The sequence below is a fragment of the Ictidomys tridecemlineatus genome, chromosome 3 (genome assembly GCF_052094955.1).
Source record: "Ictidomys tridecemlineatus isolate mIctTri1 chromosome 3, mIctTri1.hap1, whole genome shotgun sequence".
In the NCBI taxonomy this organism is placed as follows: domain Eukaryota; kingdom Metazoa; phylum Chordata; class Mammalia; order Rodentia; family Sciuridae; genus Ictidomys; species Ictidomys tridecemlineatus.
The window spans coordinates 81766027-81792603 of record NC_135479.1 but is presented as its reverse complement, the minus strand read 5'-3'; the positions used below and the strand labels follow the sequence as shown (position 1 = coordinate 81792603).

Genomic DNA, 26577 nt, shown 5'->3' with positions numbered 1-26577 from the left:
TGGTAAAAATAAGGCCCAGGCCAGGCATAGGAAGTGCACAATAAATGCTAGCTACTCTTTTGAACTCCCACCATTGCATCCCAGAATGTAGGTGGAAACAAAATGTAGATGTAAGAAACAACAGGACTACTATTTCTCAAAATTACCTGTGTACATTTGCAAAGTTCTGTTGTAATATTTACCCACCTAAGTAGATTTTACAGTTACCTTGACATCCCCACCCCCAGGTCCATGTGGACGGACCCACATCTTCCTGACCTGGTTTCAAATCAGAAGGAAATGTTCCCTTCCTTTTGCTTGTGGATATGACAACTACTGGTTAGCATTCTTCTTTGCTTAAAATATTTATTTTTTAGTTTTAGGCAGACACAATATCTTTATTTTGGTTTTAATGTGGTGCTGAGAATCGAACCCAGTGCCTCATGCATGCTAGGCGAGCATGCTACCACTTGAGCCACATCCCCAGCCCCTAGCACTCTTCTTTAACCACCCTGAATTCATAAGAATTCAGCTGCCCTTTGATGATCACATGGGTAATTGTCAAAGGTTCTAGGTTCCAAGGTCCATACAAACTGCCTCTTTCATTTTTATCCATGGATGGTTCTTTTCCTCGGGTTATCTGGAGGACACTAGCAACACTCTCAGCATCTGCAGCCATGTTCCAAGATGGCGGGAGAATGCATGGGGTGGCCAGGAACGTCAGGCTCTAGGGGGACCATGGCATCATCCAAAGTGTTGAAGCCAGAGCACATTCTGGCTCTGCTCACAGACTGCAGCTCTGTCATCCATTCCTTGGTTCCCAGACTTGCCTCTGCCCCACAAGAAAGTTCACAGCAATCTCAGCAGCCATTGGGCAGTGGGTGGGGATGGAAACAAGGAGCCTATGAAAAGGAGCTGGAAGCAGAGGGTTAGAAGCTAAGGGATCTGCACACAGATATCTTCAGATCTTGCATTCCTACTTCTTATTAAATGTCTCTACTTCTGACCATTGGGATATTGTAGGTTTACAAGGTGATAAAAATGGAAACATGAGACCCCGGCAACCTGGAGGGAAAGATGCCCATGGTAAGTTCCAGGCCCCTCTCCAGGGGCATTCTCGAGAGAGAGCCTATTGAGTTAGCCTCATGAGACAATCACCAGTCAACTGGCAACAGCTTCCTGGGACATTGAGCGTCTGGGGTCACCTCTGGGTTTGAAAGGAAGAGTGTCATGATTGATTAACTATGTCTGCCATGGACAAGGAGAAGAGGGATGTCATCCCAAAGCCGAAGATTAACCCTTTCCAACACCAAAGCAGTCCATTATGGGAAACAATAAAAACAGTTCAGAATCATGGTAACTTTTAAACTGAATGCCAAATGTCTATAAGGCAGGAGACATGTGAATAAGCAAACTAAGGCAGGGGAGGAAACACTGGCTAGGATGAGAGACAGTCTGGGTTGGAATCCTGCTTTCCCTGACTGACTACCCTAGGCCTCACTTTCCCCTGTGGTAGACCAGATGTCCTCTAAGGCTCAATGCACTCTGCCCTTCTCCCTATTGTTTTGCTTTAAAATGAGATCCATTTAGTTAATGCAACTGGCATATTAAATGTATTTATGCAAAATCATATTTGGATTTATATAATCTGCTCAGAAGATAGAGTTAGTGAGACGCGAATCATTGTGGATATTCTTCAGTGTAAAATAATAAATACTGCAAAATGGAACCAAGAAAGAGTAAAACTAATAGACAGGGTTTTCAATCCCATATTAGAAATGCCATCCTTCTTCTAAATGGGATAAGGAGAGAGCTGTCGTGAGCGGAACCTTTTAAATGTGTAAGTCCACATCGTATTCACCTAGGTCACCTCGATATCTCCTATCAGACAATGTCAGGAGCCAGTGTCTGTGGAAGGAAGGAATTGAGACATGGGGAAGCTTGGTAGGGCCCTGCCAGGGTTACCGTGTCTCCCTGCCCAGGGGTAATAGGCACAGAGGAGTGAATGGGAGCAGGAGTTGGTGCTGTGAGCTCCAGCTCTCCCTCCCAACACTGTCTCCCAATTCTGCCTGGAGCTCTCCTGTGTCCAGTGGGGAAGCCTGGGCAGCTGCTGGGCCTGGTCAGCATCAATCTTGAGTTGCCTTTCTTCCCTGTGTCTATGGGCCCAGCTTCCTTCAGAGATTTCCTCATAGTACCTTGAGTACCTGGCACCTGAATATCTCCACCTACAGTTGGTTTTCTGGGGTGTTCCAGTCTCCAATTGGCCATGGACCAGGGAGGAAGCCTGATGGGGTGCCAAGCACACCTCACCCTATAGGACCCAGATGGTCTGCCCTGCTATGCCCCCCTACCCACGGGGTGCTCTGCAGTACCTCACCCAGCACACGGCCATGGCGCTGACCCTGTGTCCCTGCGTTTGTTAGGAGCTAGCAGCACTATCTAGACATTTCCCACAAGAATCTGTAGAAAAATAGTGGGAAGAAGGAAATTCCCTTACCAACACGTCTGGGGGTTGCTGGGTTAACTGAGGTGAAGCCAGTCTCTTGAATGCTGATTTGCCAGGGTCTGCAGGTAGGCCTATGTTCCCCGTGGATATCCAGGAGGACGAGAGGAATTGCCCTGGTTCTCAAACTAATTTTACCAAAGAACCCTTCTAGGAGATACAGCTCTTGGAGACCCTCCTCAGCGGGTCTCAGTCACTGACCCAGCCTCTCTGTATTTCCAGCCTACCCCTGGGACCGATCCAGCCTGAAATCCATGCCTCTGGACCTGCGGCAGTTTGAAAAACTGGACACCTATGCCTCACAGGTAGGGGGGACGGCCCCTCTGGCCAAAGGCCCCCAAAGTTGACTTGGAGTTCCCCAGCCCGGGCTCCTCCCGAACATACCCTGAGTCACCTGGTTGGATGGCCCAGAGATGCCTTTTCACAGCCTTGGATGTCCCAAGGGCCCTGCCTAGGACCAAAGGCATTCCATCCCAACCCTGCCCACCGTCCTGATGCGTCCACCCGGGTGGCACACCCCAGAGCTGGCCATTGGCAGGCCCCTCTGGCCAGCCCTGCTGTGTCCTGGCCCTGACCATTTGGGTATCACTGCTGCTGAGCTCTGCCAGCAACCCATGGAGGAAAGGATGGAGAGGGTGGGGGACGGCCACCGATGCAGGCAGAGAGAGCCACTGATCACAGCAGAGCTCAGCCCTGAGAGCATGAGCTGCCATGGTTTCCCCCACCGCAGGCCTACCCATGTCTGGAGGAAGGTGGGAGGGCAAGAGGAAGAGCTCAAGTGCCCCCTCAGAGGGGACTGGAGGGCTCTCTGACTAGTGGGTGAAGGATAGAACAGAAGGTAAAAGTAGACCCTCAGGAGGCTGGCAGAGAAGGGAGGCTGGTTGTGGTAGGACTGGGAAAGACATTACGAGGGCGTTCTAAGGTAGAAGAGCAGGAAGACATAAGGCAGCCAGGAAGGAAGTAAGATGTGGGGACCCAGAAAAGGAAGGACATTGACTGAGGAAGCCATGTCCCTGCAAAGACAGGAGACCTGGAGAAGCAGGACCTCATCAGAAAGCAAGTGTTTCCTGGCCTCACGGGAGGCCTAGGCCTTGCCAGGGCCCCAAGTGGGGAAGGGGTGGGGCCCAGGGTCTGAGGAGGGTGGGGCACTGCTCCTCCTGGCTCCCTCTGGGCCACCCACTGTTCTCCAGCCTTGGCTGGGCTCTGGGCAGTGTGTACTGAGCCTCACCAGCAGCCTGTCTCATCCTCCCCACTTCCGGTGGCCATTACCAAGTGCCCCACCCTCCTCAGACACCCTCCCTCCCAGGTTCAAAGCTCCCCCCCAGGTCAAAGCACCAGCGTGGTAGGAGTGGCCAGAGGGTGGGGCCTAGGAGTTCCCAAGTAAGTGATGGAACCGCTCCAGGTGAAAGCAAGTCAGGGAGTCCCCTGAGGCCAGGTGTGGACACTTATGGGACACCTACTGACACCTATGCAGGCCCCAAGCAGGAGCTGCTTCATCCTTTCTCAAGAGTTGAACAGGGTCAGGGCTGCTTTTCTGCTTTTCTCAAGCCTGTTTCCTTCAGAAGGTCTCTGGAGAAAAGCTCATTTGTTCTTTTATCATAATTATTATTATTTTAATGATAAAATATATGTAACATAAAATTTGCCATTTTATTCATTTGGAGGGGAGCTACCAGGGATTGAACCCAGGGGTCTTAACCACTGAGCTACATCCCCAGCTCTTTTTTTTTTTTTTAGGAACAGGGTCTTACAAAGTTGCTGAAACTGGCCTCAAATCTGGGATCCTCTTGCCTCAGCCTCCCAAGAGGCTGGGATTTACAGGCGTGTGCTACTATGCCTGGCTTCATTTTATTCATTTTTAAGTGGAAAATTCACTAACATTAATTAATTAATTTCATTTACATGTTGCATAATCATTGCCACCATCTATCTCCAAAACCTTTTCATCATCCCAAGCAGAAACTCTGCACTCATTAAGCAATGCCACATCCCATGTCCCACGTCCCACGTCTCACTCATTAAGCAACGCCGTCCTTAGCCCCTGGTCACCTCTGCTTACATCTATGAATTTGCTTCTTCTGGCTATCTCGATTAAGTGAAATCACATAACAGCTGTCCTTGAGTCTTATTTCATCTGGCACCATGTGGTAGCATGCACGGAATTTAATTCCTCCTTTTTATGGGTTGGATAATATTCCATCGTGTGCCTGTGCCACATTTTGTGTTGGGTGGATGCTTTTGTTATCTCCACCTTTTGGTTTTCATGAATTAATGCTGCAGTGAACATAGGTGGATGAGTATCTGTCTGAGTCCCCTGTCATCAGTTCTGGGGGGATCTCTCTGGGAGGGGAATTGCTGGATCATCTGCTCATTCTCTGCTCAGACCCATCATCACCACAATGCTGTCTCCAGCAGCTGCTCCACTTGATATTCTCACCAGTAAAGTGCCAGGGTTCCTATTATTCCACAGTTGTGCTCACACTTATTATTTTTAGGGATACTAGAGATTGAACCCAGGGGTACTTTACCACTGAGCTCCATCCCAGGCCCTTCTTGCTAAGTCAACAAGGCTGGCCTCCAACTTGTAATCTCCCTGCCTCAGCCTCCCAAGTAGCACACATGGGATTATGTATGTTCGCCATCTTGCCTAGCTAACAATATTTTTTAAAGTTCACAAAATTCTAATTCTAATGAGCTCCAATTTAATCTATTTCTTCTTCTTTTGCTTGGGTCTTTGACATCCTACCAAGGAATCCATTGTCAAATCCAAGGTCATAATGATGAACCCCAATGTTTTCTCCTAAGAGTTTTCTGGCTTCAGCTCTTATATTTGGGTCATTGATCCATCTTGAGTTGGATTTTTATACAGGGTGTCAGGTAGAGTCCAGCTTCATTCTCTTGCAGTAGAAATCCAGTTGTTCCCACCGTTTGTTAAAGAGACTACCCTTTCCCCTATGGGAAAAATTGTCAAAAATCAATTGGCGGGCTGGGGATGTGGCTCAAGCGGTGGCGCGCTCACCTGGCATGCGCGGGACACTGGGTTCAATCCTCAGCACCACATAAAAATAAAATAAAGATTTTGTGTCCACCGGAAAGTAAAAAATAAATATTAAAAAAAAATTTCTCTCTCTCTCTTTTTTAAAAAAAAATCAATTGGCCATAGATGTGTGGGTTTACTTCTGGGTTCTCAGTTCTCAGTTCTGGTCTATATGATTCTTATGATAACACCAAACTGTTTTGATTAGCTTTACAGTAAGTAGTAACACTGGAAAGAGTGAGTCCATCCATCTTGCTCTTTCTTTTGCACAGTTGGCTTTGGTTACTCAGAATCTCTGGTAACCTTGAACTTGAGGATTGACTTGTTCATTTCATCCAAAAGAGCTTCTAGAATTTTGATCGGATTTAGGTTGAATTCATAGATGGTTTCCAGAAGTATTCATCATGACTAGAAGCTGCTATAGCCTCCCAGAAGCCCACCTGTCTGGTCCCAAGATCTTTACAGAAAAGCCCGTGGTGGCTCTGGGGCTGATGATTCAGCTGGTCAGCACCCTTGCCCTGTCCAGCACCCCCATGTCCATGCAATTGACCCCTCAACCAGCCTTTGTCCTTCTGCACCTTGGCTCTGGCTTCCCTAGCAGCCCTGGCTGCAGGTGGCAGGTGCTGGCCTCCCCCACCCTCCTCCAGGCCCTAATGCAGCACACCTTTCCTGTTCCCCAGGTGACAGTCAAGAGTGGCCTGGATGAGCTGGTGAGTGACCTGCTCCAGGAGGCCCACAGTGATCTGGAAAGGGTCCGCGCCATCTGGATCTGGATCTGCCACCACATAGGTAGGCTCATGGTGTAGCACACTGTCTCTAGAACCCTAGACGTCACCCTCTGTAGCCCCCTGTTCCCATCCAATCACTGGTATGTGCAGAGCGAGTTGAAGGTAGGGGGGGAGGACTCCCCGTGGCTGAACCGAGTAGCCAAAGACTAACCAAGGAGGTCCCTCACCCTGCAGCAGTCTACCCTTGATCTTGGCTTCCTCGTGATCCTGCTCCACAGAGAGAACAACCCAGGACAGGAAGGAATCTCCAAGAAGGATGGCCAGCGGTTGAGGAGAGTCCCAGCTACCTGAAGTCATTGCAACCCAGAGGTTTCATCCAGTACCCGTGCCAGGAAGGGCAGGCTCTCCTCTCCCTGCTTCCTGCTCCCTGCTTCCATGCTGATGACCTTGGCCACTGGTCTCAGTCCAGTCCCCAAGGTTCTCAGGGCTGTCTCAGAGGACCTGGTCCTGTGCTGCTGCCCACAGCTCTCCACAGGACAGCCTGGGGCCTGAGCAGGGCAAACCAAGCCACAGGGGGCTGCAAGCAGAGGCTGCCCTTGGAGGAGTGTTGAAAGCACAAATAAAAGGATGGACGGCAGGGAGAGGGGTGGACTCTGAGTCCTTTGACAGGAGGAACAGCCAGGCCCTCCCTGACCTGCTGCCATGAGGATTTTCCTTTGTTCTCAGGAGGCAGCTTAAAGGATGAACTCACCTGACATAGGCAGAAGGTCTGAGCATAGAGCCATGAAGCCACCTCCTCCCTTCCCAACCCCTCCAGCAATGCCAGGAGCAGAAATAGACCCTTTATTTATTTTATTTATTATTTCTGGCACACACAGCCCTCATCAGAGGCCTGAGAGCCAAGTGCCTCTCTGCCTTGGTCTTGCTCATCCTCTCGCTGCCTGCACAATCACCGGTATGTGCAGAGCGAGTTGAAAGTATGGGAGGAGGACTCCCCATGGCTGAACTGAGTAGCCATTTCCCAGGCCTGGCTAGCTCTGGGGGCCTGGCTCCCTTCAACCCACTGGCCCGCTCCCCACACAGGCCTGGGATGCCCAGAGCACCGCTTGGTTGGGGGCCATCCACAGGAAGTGAGGCCTCCTCTCACCTCTGCACCAGGCTCCACGCTGGTTCCTCACTGTCCCCTCCTCTGCCCTCCAGAGTACGACGTTGAGGCTGCCCAGGAGAAGGACCGCCAGGCCTTCAAGCCCACTGACATTCTGCGGACCCAGAAAACCAACTGTGACGGCTATGCTGGCCTCTTCGAAAGAATGTGCAGGTATGACAGGTGGCCAGCAAGGGACAGGAGTCTCCCGGCTGACCACCCGACCCCATCCTTCTCCTTCTTCCAAAGAGCTGTGTGCCTTGGCTCACATGCCAGGCCCCGGAAGCCTGAGTTTGCAAACTCTGCTCTGGAATCCAAGTGAGTCCTGAAAAGGTCAATTTCTCCCTTTTTAACACCAACATAATTGACTTTGTACCATCTGCCGGGCTTCGTGAGGCATTAACATAATGGCAAATGAATGCACAGAGATAATTTGGTTATAAAAGGCCCTTTTTTCTGCCTTTTCCCTTCTCCATGCAGCTGAAGGTTAAAGAATGGCAGGCCTGGGAACAAAGGATGTGGCTGCTGGCACCAAGGGGACTAGGAAAGGCTGTCCTTTGGGCTGGCACGGGGTCCTCGCTTGGGAGAAACAGAAATTCTACCTGAAAATATCTGTCAGATGGAAAGCTGAAATAAGCAGGAAACAGCTTCTCTGGGAGTCTTGGGGCACTATTTCCAGGGCTCTGGGAGTGAGCGGATGACCAGGTTACTTGCCTGAGTGGGAGATGGGCTTTTGCTAGTTCCCAGTGAATTCAAGACTGATCAAGGCTCGGAGAACACGGCCAACCCCCACAGCTTCCGGGGACTCCCTCTCTGAGGTGTGCTGTGTTCTCATAGGAAACAGCCAGTCCTGGGACCTCCGGAGAGCCCTAACCCCAAGAAAGGAATGACTGACTGCCTGTGTCTCCGCAGGCCTCTGAGAGTAAAGCTGCTCACACACCCAGGTGCCAGGCACCAGGACTACAGGTGGAGATTTACCACACCAAGCAGCAGCAAACGGTCCACAGGCAGGCGGCTGTGATGCCTCACTCTGGCTGAGGCAGCTGCAGGGTGCTCGTGGTGGATATGCAACCTATTCGCCCACTGTCCTGCCCCCCAGTCTCTGACCCCGCACAAAACACAGACATGCACCTGGCCTCCGAGACGTTCCAAACTCCTTACCAGCTCCACTCCCCTTTTCCCTCCCTTCCAAGGTCCACCTCTGACACACCAGGGTAATTGAGGGTGCAGAGAGTCACCCTGGCCACCCCTGTTTACCCCGCCAGTGTAGCCCTCTCCACTCCTCCATGTTCTCACTGCCACCCCCAGACTCTTACTCACATGCTCTCTCCAGGAAACTGAATCCTCACCCACCTCCCTTCCCCAGGCTGCCCTGAGCCTGGGTTCCTGAATTCCACTAATGACTCACACTGTCTTACAATGTCCTCCAAAATCTGACCTCAACCCTCTCTCCAGCCCCTGCACCCTTTGACATCACACTATTGCCCGCTCCTTCCTTTCTTTCCAGGCCCCACCCTGGGACCACAGCACCTTCCCCTCCCGGAGGCCCTCAGCATATACCTTGTACGCCAGCTTGTGAATTGCTTTATGATTTCATTTAATAACTTTTTCAATTTTTTAAAAAAAATTATTCATTGTACAAGATCTATAAAGTGCACAAAGCGAACAGAAAAAGAATTAAGTGCCTCCGAATGCCACCACTTAGAGATAACGCTGTTAGCAATTTGTCACCTTCTTTCCCAGGCTTCGTTCTGTGTGTCTAGGCGCTGCTGTGCTCATTTCTCCTTTATGCCTTAGAACTCTTATGTGACTTTGGGGATCTTTTTAGCCCCCTCTCTTCCTGCCTCCCTGTGAACACTCATCTCAGAATCCTAGACACAGTAGGACCTCAATAAGTATTTACAAGATGTCAGGAAATGAAGGGCAATTCCTGGCACACTTGCATATTTTTTTAATATATTTTTTATTAGTTGTTGATGGACCTTTATTTATTTATATATGGTGCTGGGACTCGAACCCAGTGCCTCACACCTGCAAGACAAGCGCTGTACCACTGAGCTACAACGCCAGCCCCTTGTGTATTCTCTTTCATAAGAAATAACTACCAGTCTGTTTTTAGCTCCACTGTGTCTAGCAATTTGTCACCTTCTTTCCCAGGCTTTCACAATATGATCATTTTCATCTGATTTGTGAATTTGAAAACAATGGGTTGGTTAGTTTGTTTTTTTTTTTTTTTAAGAAATGCTTCTTTATCCAGTACATGCTTTCTAGCATGCTGTAGGAGTCCCAGATTCGAAGCCAAAAAGACCTGAGTTCCAGTCCCCATCTGACCACCTCTTTGTTTTGTTCCTTTGGGTAAGGCACTGGACCTCTCAGGGCCTCAGTCTTCTCATCTGTACCTGGGGAGCCATATTGCCTACCTGGCAGGACTGTGGGACTGAGTGAGGCCATGCAGTTTGGGATTTTGGTCACCTGACTTTGGAGTTGCTGTTTTTAAACAAGTCCTGTCTTTCTTGAGTATTGGAGTTTTTCGTTCTGTGGAACTTTCCTACAGACTGCGCCAGCCCACATAGACTCAAGAAAATTGACACTTGTCTTGAGTGAAACTGTCAGCTTTTGGCCCAATCCAGATGCTTAGCAGGGGCCGTATTCTGGCCCACAGCCGATCATTAAAATCCATCCCAACATTTTGCATCACTTAAAGTTAGTTTCAACCTGGCAGTTAGCAGGCACAAAATTCCTCACTGCTGCCCAGGATGTGCAGAAATAGCTCACAGATTCCCCCAAATTCCTTTAACTTCTGCCTTAAAGGTCAGTAATCCAGCCATACCTCACTTTCTCAATTCCCTTTACCTCTGAGATAACTGCCAAAGGTTTGTAAATTCATCAGCTAATTCCTTAACCACGGAAGACATGCAATCCACACTTGCTGATTTATCCCTCATTGGTTGACAGGGTGGCCTTTTAGCAAGAGTTGTACCCACCTGACCATCATTACTTCTTACCAGGGCAGTCCTCCTCCTTGTAATGGTCTCATTAAAGACTGATTTAATAAAGTAATTTGGAGGGGAATTCAGAGATTTGTATAGCATCATTCATTTCCTCATTGTCTTTCTCAAGTTCTAGACATGACGTTTTGGTTTTTTTGTTTCTGTTAGTGCTATTGCTAATAATTGCTGGTTCAGTTGCTTTCTGATTCTCTGTCAAATGTTAATTTCTTCCCTTTCACCTTGACGGTCCACAGCCTGAATTGATTCTACCTAATTCTTTGCAGGGGCCGAGGTTAATTCCCTAGGCTCCTGCTACTGAGTCAGCCTCTAGTAAATTCACTCTAGCACCATCAGCTAGCAGATTTCCAGAGATTTTGAATAACCAGGAGCTTATGGTTAGTCCGAGGCTTTGAGACTGGGTGGTCGCGTCACCAATCCAATGTCATCTGGCTTTCCATCCATCCTCCAGTTGCCACGGAGAGCAAGTGCAGAGGCATGCATACTCAGATGGCTGCTTCTGGTCAGCATGACATCCCCGCCGAGGTCCTAAAGCACCACTTGGATCCAAATGCCCCCAAAGACAGGATGTAGCCATCTAAGCCTCCTGAGAGATGCGGATTCCCCAGGAGATGGATAAATTTAAATTATTGCAAATCTCCCTTTGTCATGAAAGCCTCCAGAAAGGGTCATCTAAACTCTCTCTACCCTTCTGATACAAAGGTGAATTATATCTCTTTAACAAACCAGCTTTAATTTCACTCAAACCACCACCCACAAGTTCACAGGTAAAGACAAAAGTTCAAAGCTTTACCAAAGGCCTGATGCAACAGAAAGTCTCCTGATTTGTGCCTCAGGACAACTGCATCCCGGTTTCACTTCAGCCTCTAGCTCACTCTGTGTCCCCAGGCCAGGCAGCCTCCCTCTCTGAACTGACTGGTCACCTATTGGAGAGGAGGACTCAGAGGTCATATATCATGAGCTCTACATACCTTTGAGTGAGGTTATCATTGGGAGTTATTGATCTAGCCAGAAGGGTAGTGTAAGAAAAGGGGAAAGAGGGGACATTATATAGTTAGTGGTCTTTCATAGCATCTGTCAATTTTGCAGAGAAAAATCAATTATATACATTGTGAAAGATAAGCCAAGGGTTGTTTGTCCTGCTGAGTACAGAAACTCCACTATTTTCAACAAAATGGCAGAAGAAAAAAGCATGTTTCATTGCCTCACCTACAGCTATGGTTCTTCCACCCCTCCCTTTTTTTCCTGATTGGCTCAGACATCCTGGCAAAGATGATCAGAGTTGGGAGAGTTGGTCAGAGCCCAGTGGGTGCAGGGCACCCTGCCTGCCCACCTTCAACCATACTGTTCCTGGAGCCTGGCAGTGACATGGCTCTAGCAGTGTCATAGGATGCCTATGGCAGGTCCTGGACCATCTCATCATCTTCACCCCCCACACACACACCTGCTCAGTTAACACCTGAGGATATGCCGCACTAAGCTGGGAAACACCCATCTTCTTAAAATAAGGATAATGCACTCGGACCTGCAGTAACCTTAGGGATCCAGCTAATGACACTGCCTTCTGTCTACCTGCACCTGTGTTCAATCCATCTCTATCAGGCCATATTGAGTGGCCACCTAGTTCTTGCAACCTCAGTGACCCCTGCTCTCATGGCTCCTCTGGTTGTGTCACTGAGCCCTGGCACTTGCTAGAGACCTGACTGCAGCTTTCTCTGGATCCTCTGGAAGTTCCCTGGGGCATCCTGCCTGCTTGTTTCCTTTGTGGCTTGAGATACACATCAGCCTCACGCTGTGCAGCCTGAATAGGGGTTGTAAAGACTGTCAAAAGTAAAAGCAGAGATTCTGCAACCTATGGTGTCCTTGGGTGATACTGGCTGCTCTAGCTTTGAAGAGCTGATTGAGCTCTTTAGTAGGTGGAGATGTTTCTTGAGCTGGTCCGTCCTTCCATGTTCTCCCAGCTCCTGTTGGCAGTGAACACCCCTCTACTGAATTCCCTGGGGATCTGCTTGTACACTGGCATTTTAGTGACAGTTCAAAGATCTATCCTTCTTCCACCAGGAAGAGCTCCTGGGGCAGCCACTGAGCTTCATTGGCTGAGCTTCATTGGAGGAGTATGTTTTGGTTTTTTGTTGTTGTTGTTGTTGTTGTTTTAGAGAGAGAGAGAGAGAGAGAGAGAGAGAGAAATTTTCAGCATTTATTTTTTAGTTTTCGGTGGACACAACATCTTTATTTTATTTGTATGTGGTGCTGGGGATCGAACCCAGCGCCCTGCGCATGCTATGTAAGCGCGCTACTGCTTGAGCCACATCCCCAGCCTCATTGGAGGAGTTTTTTTATTATGTGATTGTGTTGTGTTGTGTCACATGATGTCATGCTGTGCCAGGGTACATGATGCCCTGGTGCCTGCTTCAGTGCTTGGTACCTAATTTATATAGTTAGTGGTCTTTCATTTCTTTAAATTATTTTTTGAGACAGAGTCTTGCTAAGTTGCCCAGGCTGACCTTGAACTTGCCATCCTCCTGCCTCAGTTCTTCCAACAGCTGGGCTTCCAGTAGTGTGCATGCACCACCACACGTGGCTAGTTAGTGATCTTTTGATGACAGGAAAGGGTCATGGGTCATTCTGACTAGCAACAAGAGGCTAGACACAAAACCCCTACTAGTTCTGCAATTATTATTTGATACATAGGGAGTACTTTCTTTTGCTGGAAAACTATAGATTATCAGCACTATTTTACATTATAACTTCCTCTGCCCACTTCACCTTGCACGTGGCTGCCAGATAATAAAATATGCTCATGTCATAGTCAAGCAATGCGTGGCTTACAGCTGAGTTCTCTTTTTTCATTTTTTTCTGCCGCAGGCATTCCCTATGGCCCTCCTAGACTCTCCTTGCGCTATCAGAGGAGAATCACCCCCTGGAGATCATTTAATGCCAACTTTCTTTTTTGCCCATCATGAGTCTGGCAAGGTCACACTGGAGACAACCATTAAACCTGCGAGTAGAACCCTGATTTCCTGGCCACGCCTGATGACCAGCCACCCCCTCCAGCTTGGAGCAGTCCGGGTGGATGTCCCCGCCACTTAGTTTTTCTTCCAGCCCTTTCCATGGTTGGGGAGGCGCTCACTACTGCTCCCCACGTGGTTCTTCAGACCCTCTCTCCACTTCACCCTTTTGGTGGGTGGGTGTCACCCTGGGCACACTCCTGGGGACACGGCTTCTTGCAGAGGGACCTCAGCGTGCACCAATATCTGGAGATTACGTGGATCCCAAATGCTCCTCCTCCTTCCTTGTCCCCAGCTGGCTCTGAACAGGACAAGCATCAGCAGACATATGCCCAGCGCTGCATGGATCAGTTTACCTTAATGCAAAATGAGCTGTTCACTAAACACCGGAGTTCCCAGGGCTCCTTCATCCATCCCTCCATGACATGCTGGAAATTCCTAAGCACAGACCTCTACGTAACAGTGGGAAATCATTTACTGAAGAATATGATTTTAAGTAGTATTTATGGATTTTTCCCAACTCTAAAAATAACACATAATTGTTATTTGAAATTCAGAAAATATAGAGAAAATTTTAAAAGTAAGTTAAAGTCACCCATAATCCCATTTTCAGAAGATCATTTCAGAAGATCCATTCACCCTGGATCTCTCTCTCCCCCTCTCTCATTCTGCTGGCCCCTGTTCTCCATGCATGCACATATTTACCCACACGCAGACATTGCACTGATTGTAGAGTTTTATCATTATGTCAGAAGTACTAATCTACCTCCCTAAATATTATTTTGTAAATGGTTATATTTTAGGTGTAGATGGACACAACACAATGCCTTTATTTTTATGTGGTGCTGAGGATCAAACCTGGGTCCCGCCTGTGCTAGGCGAGCGCTCTACCACTGAGCCACAATCCCAACCCCTCTAAATATTTTTTACAGCATTTTTTTTCTCCTCAACCAACCTCTGAGTGGATGGGGCCCTGTCTCCTACAGAAGGCCCACTGCCCCACCCACACCTCCATCCCGCGCCTCCATCCCACCCCTCTATCCCACCCCTCCATGCCACCCCTCTGGCTTTGCGTGCCACACTCTCTCTGCTGATGTTCTTCTCTAAGACAATAAGACAGTATCTGTATCCTGAGCCCAGCATCCCCTCAGCACAGCCTGTCATCCTCCACTCTGCTGCAGAGAAATGAGGTCACTGGCTCTCCAAGTGTGGGTGCTGCTCCTTTCCCTCTCCCCTGGGCTCCTCCTGCCTCTGGGCAGCCCTTCTGCTCTGGAAGTCATTTTTGACCTTTTCCAGTAGAAAATTCTGCCATCAGGGTCTGCCTGCCAGTGGGTGCCCACAGGGCTCCCGAAGTCCTTCCCAAAGGGTCCAGCTGGTATGTGTGCACCAGGGTCTCTGGAGAGCCAAGAAGACCTGGACCTCCTTTCATGAAACTGTGGGTCAAGGACAGAGGCTGCGGAACTTCCAGGCCTCTAAGGAACCTTGGCATGAGTGGCCTAGACCCTGCAGTTGGAGGAGGGTTAAAGCCAATGTGGTAACATAATCATTATATGCACATGAGGTAACATGGAGAACAGGGAAAATAAAATCAGCTCACCTTCAGGACACCACATTTTACCTCAGTGACTCTCAACAAATGATGTATAGATAATTTGGGGGGGGGGCTACTGGGGATTGAACTCAGGGTGTTTTATCACTGAGCTATCTCTTCAGTCCCTTTTTATTTTTGAGATAGGTTCTCATTAAACTGCTGAGGGTCTTGCTAAGTTGCTGAGGCTGGCCTCCAACTTGCCATCCTTCTGACTCAACCTCTCAATCAGTAATTTTTAATAATACTGATATTCTGCTAACTTTTAATTCAATGTTTGTTTTCCCAGGGAAAATTCTCCTTGTCCTTATAGTATATGCATGACAATTTCACCCCACTACCCTGAGAGCCCATGGCCCTATTATTTAGAGCAACTAAAGCTATGGAGTTGGTCCATGACAGGACCTGGCCCAGGCCCCCAGAGGGCCACCCTCCTGAAACAGGCATGGCTAAAGTCCTGAGCTACAAACTCAGATCTGAGACGTCTGCAGGACCAGCAGACCTCTGGTGTGGAGGGCTGGGCAGCTTGTCAGATGCCAAAGGAGCCCCATCTGAGGGGCACCCTGCACATCCGTAGATCTGGGCATTTATTACAACAGTTTTCTACAAGTGCAAGAAAACCATTTGGGGAAGGAGTGGCTTTTTCTAATTCACACAAAGGCCTCTGAAGGGCTGGCATGGAGTGCCCCCGGGTCATACTGGCCATGGAATTATCCACACAGTCCATCCCTTGGCAGCCATGTGAGCTGCAGGGCTGCTGGGGAGGAAGGCCAGCTGGCATGGCGGGATGGTCAGAGGTCTTGCTTTTGGTGGTTTCATAGCCCAGGCCTGGACCTCATGAGTTTTAGCTCCAAATGCCTGGTTTTCTGTGGTCTCCAGAGGTGATCAACACCCATTCCCCACTGTCCAGGCTTCCAGAAAATGGTGCTATCGAGGCTGTGAGCATTGCCAAAAGGACCCCAAAGCTCAGGCTAACTGCTCACAATTCCACTCCTCCCAAGACAGCTATGGGGAACACCAACCTGGTGGCCTGGACAGTCTGTGAATGATCTTCATGCACCATGATGTTCACAGAGGACTGACCTGTCCATCAGACCTGAGAGGAACTGGCAACTGGTCAGGGCTCCGTAGGCCAGCATGCAGAGACCAGCTTGCCTACAGACATGTTTGGAAAGGTTAGCCAGCGGGGCAGGGGTCAGCTTTCTCCTGCCTTCATGACCAGCTCTCCCTAAGGACACTTGTTCCTCCAGCTTCTCTTCACCCCCCTTGCAAGGACATCATCATTTCCCTGGTTCCATTCTTAAGACCATCTTTACTCTTGGCCTCATTTTTCTCCTGTGGAAGAGCTAGTGGTGGATCGTGTCAAGCAGGCTCTAGGGAGACATTTCAGAAGTGATTTGAACAGTCTCACGGGAGGGACTACAGCCAGTTTGCCGTGGCAGGATCAGCCAGCACTGAGTCTGCCTGTCCCCACCCCCCAAGATAAAGCACTCAAGGATGCACACTTGTGAATGTGTGAGAGGCAGGATAAAGGAGGGACGACGGGAAGGACCTGCAGCCTGGGGCCACGGACAGTCCGACTTGGGGACCAGCCCCAACAGGAGACTCTCTCAGACTCCTGTCCCGCCCCCCAGGATCGCTGGCGTGCATTGCGTGACGGTGCCCGGCTACTCCAAGGGCTTCGGCTACCAGACAGGGCAGAGTTTCTCTGGCGAGTTTGACCACGCCTGGAATGCTGTGCACCTGGAGGGGAGATGGCACCTGGTGGACAGCACGTGGGGCAGCGGCTTGGTGGACACCGCCACCTCCAAGTTCACCTTCCTGTAAGTGCCAGTCTTGCTCCTACCAGGTGTCCGGCTGGTGGGCTGGGAAGACATGGGGTTGAAGGAGGCAACAGGTGGAGAAGGCTTGGTGGGCGGAAGGAGAGGCTGGTGGCCTCATCTAGCGGCTGGCTGTGACAGGAGCCAGCTCTAGGCCACTTGGGAGGGCCCAGACTTTTCTGTGACCTCACCCTCCACAGACAAGTGCCTCCTCTGGCTCCCTACTGCTCCCTCCACCTAAACCCCAAGGCCTCCCTCACTGGCCATCAGCGTGGGTCCAGAGGGTAGGGCTGAGAGGCCACCTTAGCTATCTGCAGTCCCACTCAGGCCCAGCCCGTGTCACCATGCCCAGATGCCAGCATGCTCTCCCGCTGCCTCCTCACATGCCAGGCTCCTCTCTGGACCGAAGAAGAGCTGTGTGTGTGGGGAGGAGTCCTGTGGGTGATGTAGACTCCTCGTGGGCCATAGTAGGGCATCGTGGCAGGGTTGCAAACTGGACGGTTTTTACCTTGAAGGGCTCTGGGAGACCCTGGCCTTCTCCTAAGGCCACATTCTGAAGGATCATGATGTCCATCAGCAGCTCGGATTCCTTTTTTTTTTTTTTTTGGTTCCAGAGATTGAACCCAAGGGTACTTGGCCTCTGAGCCACATCCCCAGCCCTTTTTATTTTCCATTTTGAGGCAGGGTCTCGGTAGTTGCTGAGGCTGGCTTTGAACTTGCAGTCCTCCTGCCTCAGCCTCTCAACTCACTGGGATCACAGGTGTGCGCCACTGTGCCCGGCTAAGATTCCTTTTTTTTTTAAGGGAGAGAGAGAGAGGAAGAGAATTTTAATATTTATTTTTTAGTATTCGGTGGACACAACATCTTTGTTGGTATGTGGTGCTGAGGATCGAACCCGGGCTGCACGCATGCCAGGCGAGCGCGCTACCGCTTGAGCCACACCCCCAGCCTTCAGATTCCTTTTTATTCAGAAAAATGAGAACATTCTCTCTGGTTTTTGCAGCTTCCACGCTGTGACAAACCCCATGTCACGTGCCCACAATGTCCGACACACAAGGCTCATGTGCTCACAGACACCTCTGATGCTCTGAATTCTGGTCTCCTTAGGCAGAGAGGAGCCTCCCCCATCTCAGGATGAGCCTCCCCATTCTTCTCTTGGTCCCTGTCACTGGCCTCAAAGCCTCTAGCTGGCCCCCAGGAGTCATAGAAGTGCCCACAGATGGGGAGACATGGAGGTGGGACGTTCAAGCACTTTGCCTTCTGCCCCCCTCCCCAACACCTCTACTGCCAGCACCTGGTCCACAGGTTACATTATACTCTTCAAATTTCTTTTTGACATTGAGAGGGGAACCATTTCTCTCCCATGGACACCTTAGGCCATTCATAACAGGCCACAATTTCAAGCATGGCTTTCTCTTAAGAGGAGTCTGGGACTCTGCTTTGGCTCCAGTGTCCAAAAGTAGCCACTGAGGTGTCCAGTGGCCATGTCAGAACAAAGATGGCGCCTCTTCCCATTGGGTGCCGGCAGGGTCCCTCCCGTGAGTGTGTCAATCAAAAGAAGCCTGAAAAGTTCCCCCCATAAGCCCTGCTACCTGCAGAGCTGGGTGGGAGCGGTTGATCCGCTCCCCGCTCCTGGCTCCTGACCAGCTCTTCCTCCTCCAGCTACAACGAATTCTACTTCCTCACCCACCCCGCACTGTTCATCGAGGACCACTTCCCGGACAATAAGAACTGGCAACTGCTAAAACCTCCTCAGTCTTTGAGGCAGTTTGAGAACAACATGTATCACAAGAGCGAATTCTACAACAAGGGGATGCTGAGCGCCCACCCAGAGACTTCCATGATCAGAACAGGTAACGCGAAGCAGGTGGCCAGGCTGGGCCCCACAGCAGGGACAGAGCCATCTGCTCTGTGCTGCTAGAAGGCCACCCTGCAGGGCCCTAGCCAGAGCCCATATGTGCACAAGGGTGTGTGGGCACCAGACAGCCAAGACTATCAGTGCAGGACATGGCTGTAGGTCACATTGGCAAGGACAGAAGCCCCCATTCACACTTGCATAAGAAAAGGATGTGTCAGAAGATGTCCCAGCACCTAAGGGCAGGACACACAGCCTGTCATGTCACAGGACCAGGCCTGGAGGGGCCCCTCTGTCTCAGCTCACGTGCCAGAGGACAGGACTATCTTAGACCACAGACACCCACCTGCTCAGGAGCCCAACAAAAGCTGACCAGACTGCTGTGTTCTCCTGGGCTCAGGTAGGGAGCATGTCTGGACCCCACAGAGCTGATATCTGTGGGTCAGTGGCGATCCAGTGAGGTCAGGGCAAGGGCTCTCCCTGGACAGGTAGAGGCAGTTCCACCAGGACAGAGGGCAGGGAAGGCTGCCTTAGAGAGGTGGCCAGTGTGCTGGATTACAGCAGATGGAGGACAGGTCAGATGGACTTGTCATAGGCAGTGGGAGGAGAGAGGAGGAGAGAGCATGGCCCCCAACCTCCACTCCCCAGCCCTGCAGACTCCACTGGCCGGCTCAGAAACCCCTTTCTTTGAACAAAGGATCCAGCCTTCGCCAGTCAGCTTCCCTGGGGCCCAGGGCAGTGCATCTAGCTATCTCCCACAGCTGGCCAGGGCTGACATTTGCCTTCTCACCTGCCCAGAGGGGCCAGGGCAGCTGGTTTTTACACTCTACAGAGCATGGAGGGCCAAGCCTGAGGGGCCAGAACTGTGGTCTAGGCCTCGAAAGCCTTTCTCTAGAGGACTGTCTCTCATGCTACCCTGAGGGCCCAGCGCCTGGTCCAGGGCTAGGTGTGCAGCTGGGCATCCTGCAGGGTTCATAAAGCAGTGGACCCACCTCCCACATCTTGGCAAAGCACTGCCACCAGGGGGCGTCCTGGACGGAGAACTGATCTCACATTGGCTATCAGCTAGGGTGACCTGTGAGCGGGGCCCCCAGCCTCACCCCACTCTGCAGGGCGATGAAGGCAGACAGGAAGCCCACGTGCCCTCAGGTTAGCTGTGGCACCTTGTCTCTCCTGTCCCACAGGGGTCTCCTTAACCAGTAGGCTGAGCTCCTGCATTCTCTTCACAGCCACAAAAGCCTGGCAGCTCCTGCTGCTAAAATAACAGTGTGAGGCTGCTCACTTTTGAGAATCGGTTTCCTGCGCCTGCATCAGATGGAGGCCTGTTCAGTCTGTGGTGGGTCATTGAGCCACAGGAAAGAATCGACCTGGCTACAGCATCGAACTAATGTCCCTGAGTTGAGTTTGCCTCATAGCGAGACAGGAAATTGTGAATGCCAGATTTTCTTAATTTATAGTCATCTCAAACTTTATTCTAGACCTTCGTGATACACATCCAAAAAAAAAAAAAATTCTTGATGGTAGCCATTTACCATAAGAGTAGGGATGAGAAAGAAGAGGGAATCTGAGGGGGACAAAAAAGAAAGGGAAGGAAGGGGACCCCAAGAGAGGGGACAGACGTTATACAAAAATGTTCATATAACTGATTACAACCCTAATGAGTTCTCTGAAGAGAGCCAGGGTCAGGACAGAAGCTCCCTGAGAACTCAGGTTCGCCTGAGGGGTCAGAACCGGCTTCTTAACAGCTGAGCCTTGAAGTTGAGGTCTGGCCAGGTTTGGGGGAAGGGTTCACAGTGAGCAAGGATCAGATGGCCTGTCTCCACCCGCGGACAGAGCTGGGAAGGAGGAGCTCCATTGGCGCACACTTATAAGACAGAGCTGAGGAGGATCCTGGGGCTGGGGCTGCGGGTCAACTTCTGAGTGAGGGTGAGGCAAGACTCAGAGAAGTCACTGCCCCTCCCTGGGAGCCAGGGAGGGCAGATAGGTGAGTCCTCATGGGCTGCAAAACCCAGGAACCTGTTCCTCAAAAACAGTGACCAGGACAGAGGAGTTAAAAATGTCAGGGCAAGGGAAAAGACCAAGGAAGAGGGTATGCAAAAGACCCTCAGGTGCACACACTGGTTCCATTCCAGAAACATGGCTCAGGTTTGCCTATGTGAGAAGGAGGGGGTAGGGCAGGGGAAGCACCTCACCCTCACCCTCTGGGCACAGTCTCCAAGAGTAAAGTTTTTAAGGGACCGCGTTGACATGAGAGCTGTTGAGCCATAATGAACAGATACTGGAAGGAGTGGTGTGAAAGCAAGACCTAAGACTTGAACAAGATGGTACCCTTCTGTCCCTTGACCCTCTCCCCTGCTCTGGAATCAGGCCAAGACTCCAGGCAACCTTCATCTAATGTGAATCAAATAGGTAGGAAGAGCCCATACAGCTGCGGGCAGATCTTTCTTGAGACCCCTGCTCTCAGCTCTCTCTAAAAGATCCACCTAAAGTGGGTAGAGGAACTCTTCCAGTTGGCCTATACCATGTTCAGTAACATCACCTGGGTTGGTTCAAATCAATCTTGGTGAAATATTTACACCACAGAAATGGGCAAACACAGTAAGTTAGAGTCAGCTGTTAAGTATTTATCAGCACGCAAGCACACGCTGGCACCTGACCCCTGCCTTTCTCTCCACAGTGAACGGAAAGGCCACAATCACCATTGAGAGCTGCGCCCCAACACTGTTCATGTTTATGCTCAATGGCAAACAGGAGCACGGGCTGCTGAGCCTCAGGAAGAACGGCATGAAGCTGGACGTGTACCCTCCCACCATGGGCACCCACAAGCTGCAGATCTTCGCCAAAGGCAACTCCGACATCTATAGCTCGGTGCTGGAGTACACGATCAAGTGCAACTACGTGGACCTGGGTGTCCGGCTGCCGGCCGAGCTTCACCAGCCCGTGGGCCCCAGCTGGTTCTCAGAGCAGATGGGCATTGTGAAGCCCTCCCACCCTGACCCCATCATCCACACCAGCGATGGGCGCTGCTCCATCAGTTTTGGTGTGGAGGAGGGCATCAGCGTGCTGGCTTCCCTACATGGAGATGATGGCCCCATCACTGAGGAGACCCAGCGCCGCTATATCTTCCAGCTGCACCGGGAGAAGAGGACAGAGTTGAAAGTCCAGCTGCCCCATGCCGGCAAGTTTGCCCTCAAGATCTTTGTCAAGAAGAGGCAGGAGCCCGGCAACTACATCTTTGTCTTCAATTACCTCCTGTGCTGCGCCAACACCAAGGTGAACTGGCCCGTGTTCCCTGAGAGCTTTGGCAACTGGGGGCAGGACAATGAGCTGCTGGAACCTCTGTCGGGCGTGCTTCCTGCCAACCGGAATGTCCCATTCAAATTGAAGCTGCACGGGATCGCCAAAGCCCTGGTCAAGGGGCAGGACACATGGCCCCTGACCCTGAACCACGAGGGCTACTGGGAGGGCAGCTGTAGCACTGCTGGCTGCCAGGAAGTCTACGTCATGGTGCTAGAGAATGCCAACCACAACTTCTACTCCTACATCCTGAAATACAAAGTGAACGCCCAGTGAGGGCCTGCACCCCACTCACACCACCTCAGAGGGCCCCGGGGAAGTGCAGAGAGCCCTGGACACCACTGAGTCTGCACAAAATCATTTCTAGGCCTCTGCCTTGGTTTCCCTGCTCCGCTGCAGGTGCCGAGATAATTTGAGTTCTAAAGGCTTCCCTCAGTGTGGCCACTGCTGAAGGGACCGAGGCAAGGCCTTTTAGAATATAAAGGTGCTATGTAAATCCAAGGTCTTGTGAACCGTACCCCAGTACCCAGATGCCCCCCTTTTTGTGCTAACGCTACCATTGTTGTTAACAGGGCTCATGTGGGACAGCCGGGCTACGGTCCAGGCTGCAAGTTTTCTGCGTGATACTTACAGAATTCTCCTCCTGCCAGAGGAGCACGATTTGCCAGGTGGTCAACCCCGAATCATGGAACCCTTTCCAAGTAGCGCATGGTATCTCTCTGCAGCTCCTGGACCCAGGGAATTTGGGGTCTGGCCATCTCATGCATTCCCACTGCCTCTTTATTAGCCACTCCTTGCTCTTCAAAAGCCCTGGAATAAAGAGAATGTGGAAAGGAAGGTACCCGACTCCCACCTGGCTGGAGTCTATGCACCCCCCCCTCCTGTCCCTGCGGGTAGCCAGGAATGTGACAACGAGAACAGAGAGCAGACCCAGCACCTATTCATGGGTGCCCAACAGGAGCTGGAGGATGGATGGTGGTGTGCAGTCCTGCAACCCGGGTCTGAGGTTGTGAGGCCTGACTATGGGGCTCCTGACAAACATGCAGGCCGGTTGATCTGGCCTAAAGCCTGGGGCTGCCCCCAGCCCTCTTCAGCCTGTGCCCTCCCAGGAAGCCTCCAGAGGCCTTCCAAGTCGGGTCTTTCGGGAGCCTTGCTGGTAACCCTGGTAGAGACCAGTGCCTGGGTAGGAGGTAGGGTGAATGAGTAGCAATGTGTTATATCGAAGTTCTCAGGAGACTCGGGTGGTAACAGGGTTCTGCCTGCTCCAGAGTCCCCACCACACAGCCAGACTGAGGGCATCTGCCCTGGGAGCAATTTTTGTGCTTGTACTAGAGGAAAAGCCTTATCCCATCTTTCTGTCTTTCTTTGAGATGAGACACACACCCCTGGTCTTTGACAGTCCTGCCTTCTGTGGGGGTGGTGGGGGGAGTTTAAGGCCCCTTGCTCGCTCAGGCCTGTCCTGAGAAGCCCCAACTGCCCAGCTGACCCTCAGCGGTGACTGAGGCTGAAGTTGTCATGGCAACCGTGGAAAAACTGGCTCTAGCAGGGCAGCAGGGAGGGAAGGACAAAGAAAGACCCCGTGAGGCCACTCCCACATAGTCCTGGCACATGGACACACTCTGCGGTGGGCCCTGATGAACTCTTGGGTCTCTGCTGCCCCTGCCTATGTCAGGTCCCTGAGAGCTGACACGACCTAGCACCCATCCTTGGTAGTCACTCCACATGCCCCAAGGCTCAGCAGCAGCCCCAGCCAGCCCAGGAAGGGGCCTCTGCATTCATCCGCCAGGTGTGTACCTCACAAATGCTCCTGGGACACTTGGTAAGTGCCAGGCACTGCACCAGATGCTGGGGCTACACAAGTGAACCCAGGGTGGCCCAGTTGCAGCCATCTAGAGCTCAGGTTGGATGGCCCCAGGCCTGTCTGAAGTTCCAGGCTCCCAATACTTCGGTCCATCATCCCCTGGGGCCCCTCCCACTTAGGTTCCCACTGCCACCCAGCGTGGACCTGGCCCAGAGCCTGGTTACAAGGTGCCCAACTTCCACCAGATGGATCCTCCCTGGGAGGCTGAGATGCCCTGGCCTGTGTCCAGCATCTGCCAACAGGGTCTGCCACCCAGCACTGTGTCACTCATGCCTGAAAAATGCACAAAGGCCCCAGAGGCTTAACCACTATGCACCATCCCAGGGAAACAAGGGGAGTGTTTACACCCTGAAAACAGCCTGTTCTCAGACCTTTGATTTTATGGGTTGAAAGAAATGTGCTGCGTTTCATCAAAATAATAAGTGCCTTCGGTGACTCATGTCAGTCACTGCAAGCAGCGCTGATTGTCACAGCTAGCCCTACATTCTGGAGCATGTAGAGGATGCTACCCAGCAAAACAGGAGCTGTCCCCAGCACCAGGGAGGGAGGCCCCGCCTCTCAAAGCACCCGCCGGGCATCCGCCTGCCCCTCCCTCCTGCTTTAACCAGGCACCCCCTTTTGTAAAGACAGCTGTAGGCGCAGTCAGGAAATCACCTGCCTTTCTTTTCACGGAAGTAAAAATACATGAAACGAAATTCAATCTTCATGAATTTTTACACGCACGCTGCTCAAGCTAGAAATTCGGAATTGCATTTTTGAAGGCTTTTATTCAAATCCCCATCTTTGTTTCCTGCTCCACGAGTCCCCGTGGCCGGTGGAAGGGCACGAGCGCCACCTGGTGGTCCAAGTGCGGAGCTGCCTGCGCTGCAAACAGCGAGGAGGGAATGAATGCATCCCCTGGTTTTTTTAGGCAAAAAAAAACTTGAAAAAATAGTGTTGAGTGTTTATGTTAAAAATCACTGGGTGCTTTTCTCGTGGTTTCTCAGCGCTTTCGCGTGTGTGCACCCAGCCCGTCTTTGCCATGCACAAGCTGTGAGAGGAGCCTGAGGGACTGCCTGGCGTGGTGAGAAGAGATGGTGGTTAAGAATTAAGAGCGTTTTGCCCGGAAATCCCTTCATGAAACAGAAACGCTGGACATAGGACTGGATGGGGGCAGCTTTGATCATGCTCATTACTATGCCAGTGAAGGACCGAAACTGATAAAACTCAGAGCATTTGCACGAAAGTCCCAGGATGGGTGCCAGGATGCATAAGGGTGGGGGAGTGATGATGGGGCAGAGGAGAGGGGTGGCAGCCACCACCGCAATTAACTTCTTTTCAGCTTGTTTCAGAAGTGCCAGGAGCACAGCTGGCCTCTGTTTTCAGTCTGATTGGGATCACTGCGAGTCCCCCCATATGTTACATTGTTCCACCAGGACAAACCCCTCACAGCCTGCTGAGATTAAAGAGAAATAAATCAATGAACTGAAGCATGAGGGATTCAGGCTAGACATCAAGAACTATTTCCTGTTGTCAAGCGGGAGGAACACGTTGCCAAAAAAAAAAAAAAGTTTGTGAGATTCTCTTCTCAAAAGACTTGAAAAGTAATAGCGTGGAGGTTTAGACGCCCTGCTCACTGGAAGGATTAGTTTCTCTCTAAACCAATTAATTCTTGCAGTATACCGGATTGCTCACAGCAAACACATTATTGCCCCATCGTTCGCTATTGGCAAAGATTTCAAAGGTGGCGTGCATCTGTGGCCCACATCGGTTCCTCTGAGGTCTATAATTTCTTTTCATTAGAATAAATAGTAGTTAGAGACCTGATTATGGCTCATAACGTGCACATTGAGTTGTGTGGGCCCGTGGCTGTAGTGTATGTACGCTGTTCCCACATTTTGCTGGTGTTTTCCAATAAAGTTTATATTCATTTTTATCCAACAATGTAATTATCGATCCATTTTTATCACGATGTTCATAAGAGGGAAAAAAAATTTTTTAAAAAACACTTTCATGTTCAAAGGGAACAGGAGAAAAAAAATCAATGTCCCAGCCATTTGAATGTGATGGTGAATGCAAATCAAATGTCAGGCAAATAACTATTCCACATTAAAGAAAACATAATTAGGTTAGCTCCTACCCCTCGTTGGCTTACATGCCTTTGAAGAACATGAAGGCAATGTTTCTTTCATTGAATCTTGTTTAACTTGAAAATTTTTTAAGTCAATCCAAATTGCTTTTTATAGTGAGAGAAAAAAAAAATATATATATATACCAAAAATGCCTGTCGACCTACTTTTTTTTTTTTTGGTTTTTGAATACATAATATCTGTTTCTTGATGTTCATATACATGCAGGAACTTTCTAGCAGGTTACCTAAACAGATTATTCATAAATTAGACATTTAGAGGAATATAGAAAATGAAAATCGAGACACCTCGGAGAAGCTGCGGTAACCATGGAGACCATTCTCGTAGCTGTAGTGTGAAGGACAAAAAGAACTTGTGTTCCCAAATCTGGGCTTGTTGTGTTCCTTGCTGCTAGAGCCACAAGCCTGAGACATTGCAAGCATGCTTCTCCTTGGGAGTGAGCCTCACGGTGGGGGGGACTGTGTCTTTAACAATATATTCGGGGGCGGTCAGAAGACAGGGACGCTGTACAGCAGAAGGAAAGAACTCTTGCATTATCAGAGCAGTTTGAAAATGCCAACCCGGAGACTGGAATCTGTGACCTCCAACGTCCCTTCCAGTCCGGAGAGTTTGTGAAGCTG

General features: G+C 50.5%; 1 protein-coding gene across 2 annotated transcripts in view; it reads left to right on the top strand.

The window, feature by feature from the left end:
- The window catches only part of Ky (kyphoscoliosis peptidase), a 46503-nt gene extending 20752 nt beyond the window's left edge, over positions 1 to 25751 (top strand). Inside the window, exons 5-11 of one of the 2 annotated variants that reach the window (XM_005327039.5) lie at positions 1003 to 1065; positions 2705 to 2787; positions 6200 to 6308; positions 7448 to 7565; positions 16630 to 16818; positions 18478 to 18668; positions 21348 to 25751. In XM_005327039.5, coding sequence (XP_005327096.1) covers positions 1003 to 1065; positions 2705 to 2787; positions 6200 to 6308; positions 7448 to 7565; positions 16630 to 16818; positions 18478 to 18668; positions 21348 to 22243 — 1649 coding nt within the window. In that variant the 3' untranslated portion in view covers positions 22244 to 25751. The remainder of the gene's footprint in view (positions 1 to 1002; positions 1066 to 2704; positions 2788 to 6199; positions 6309 to 7447; positions 7566 to 16629; positions 16819 to 18477; positions 18669 to 21347) is intronic. The other variant, XM_040269824.2, reaches the window with a different exon arrangement.
- Positions 25752 to 26577: the final 826 nt, after the last annotated feature.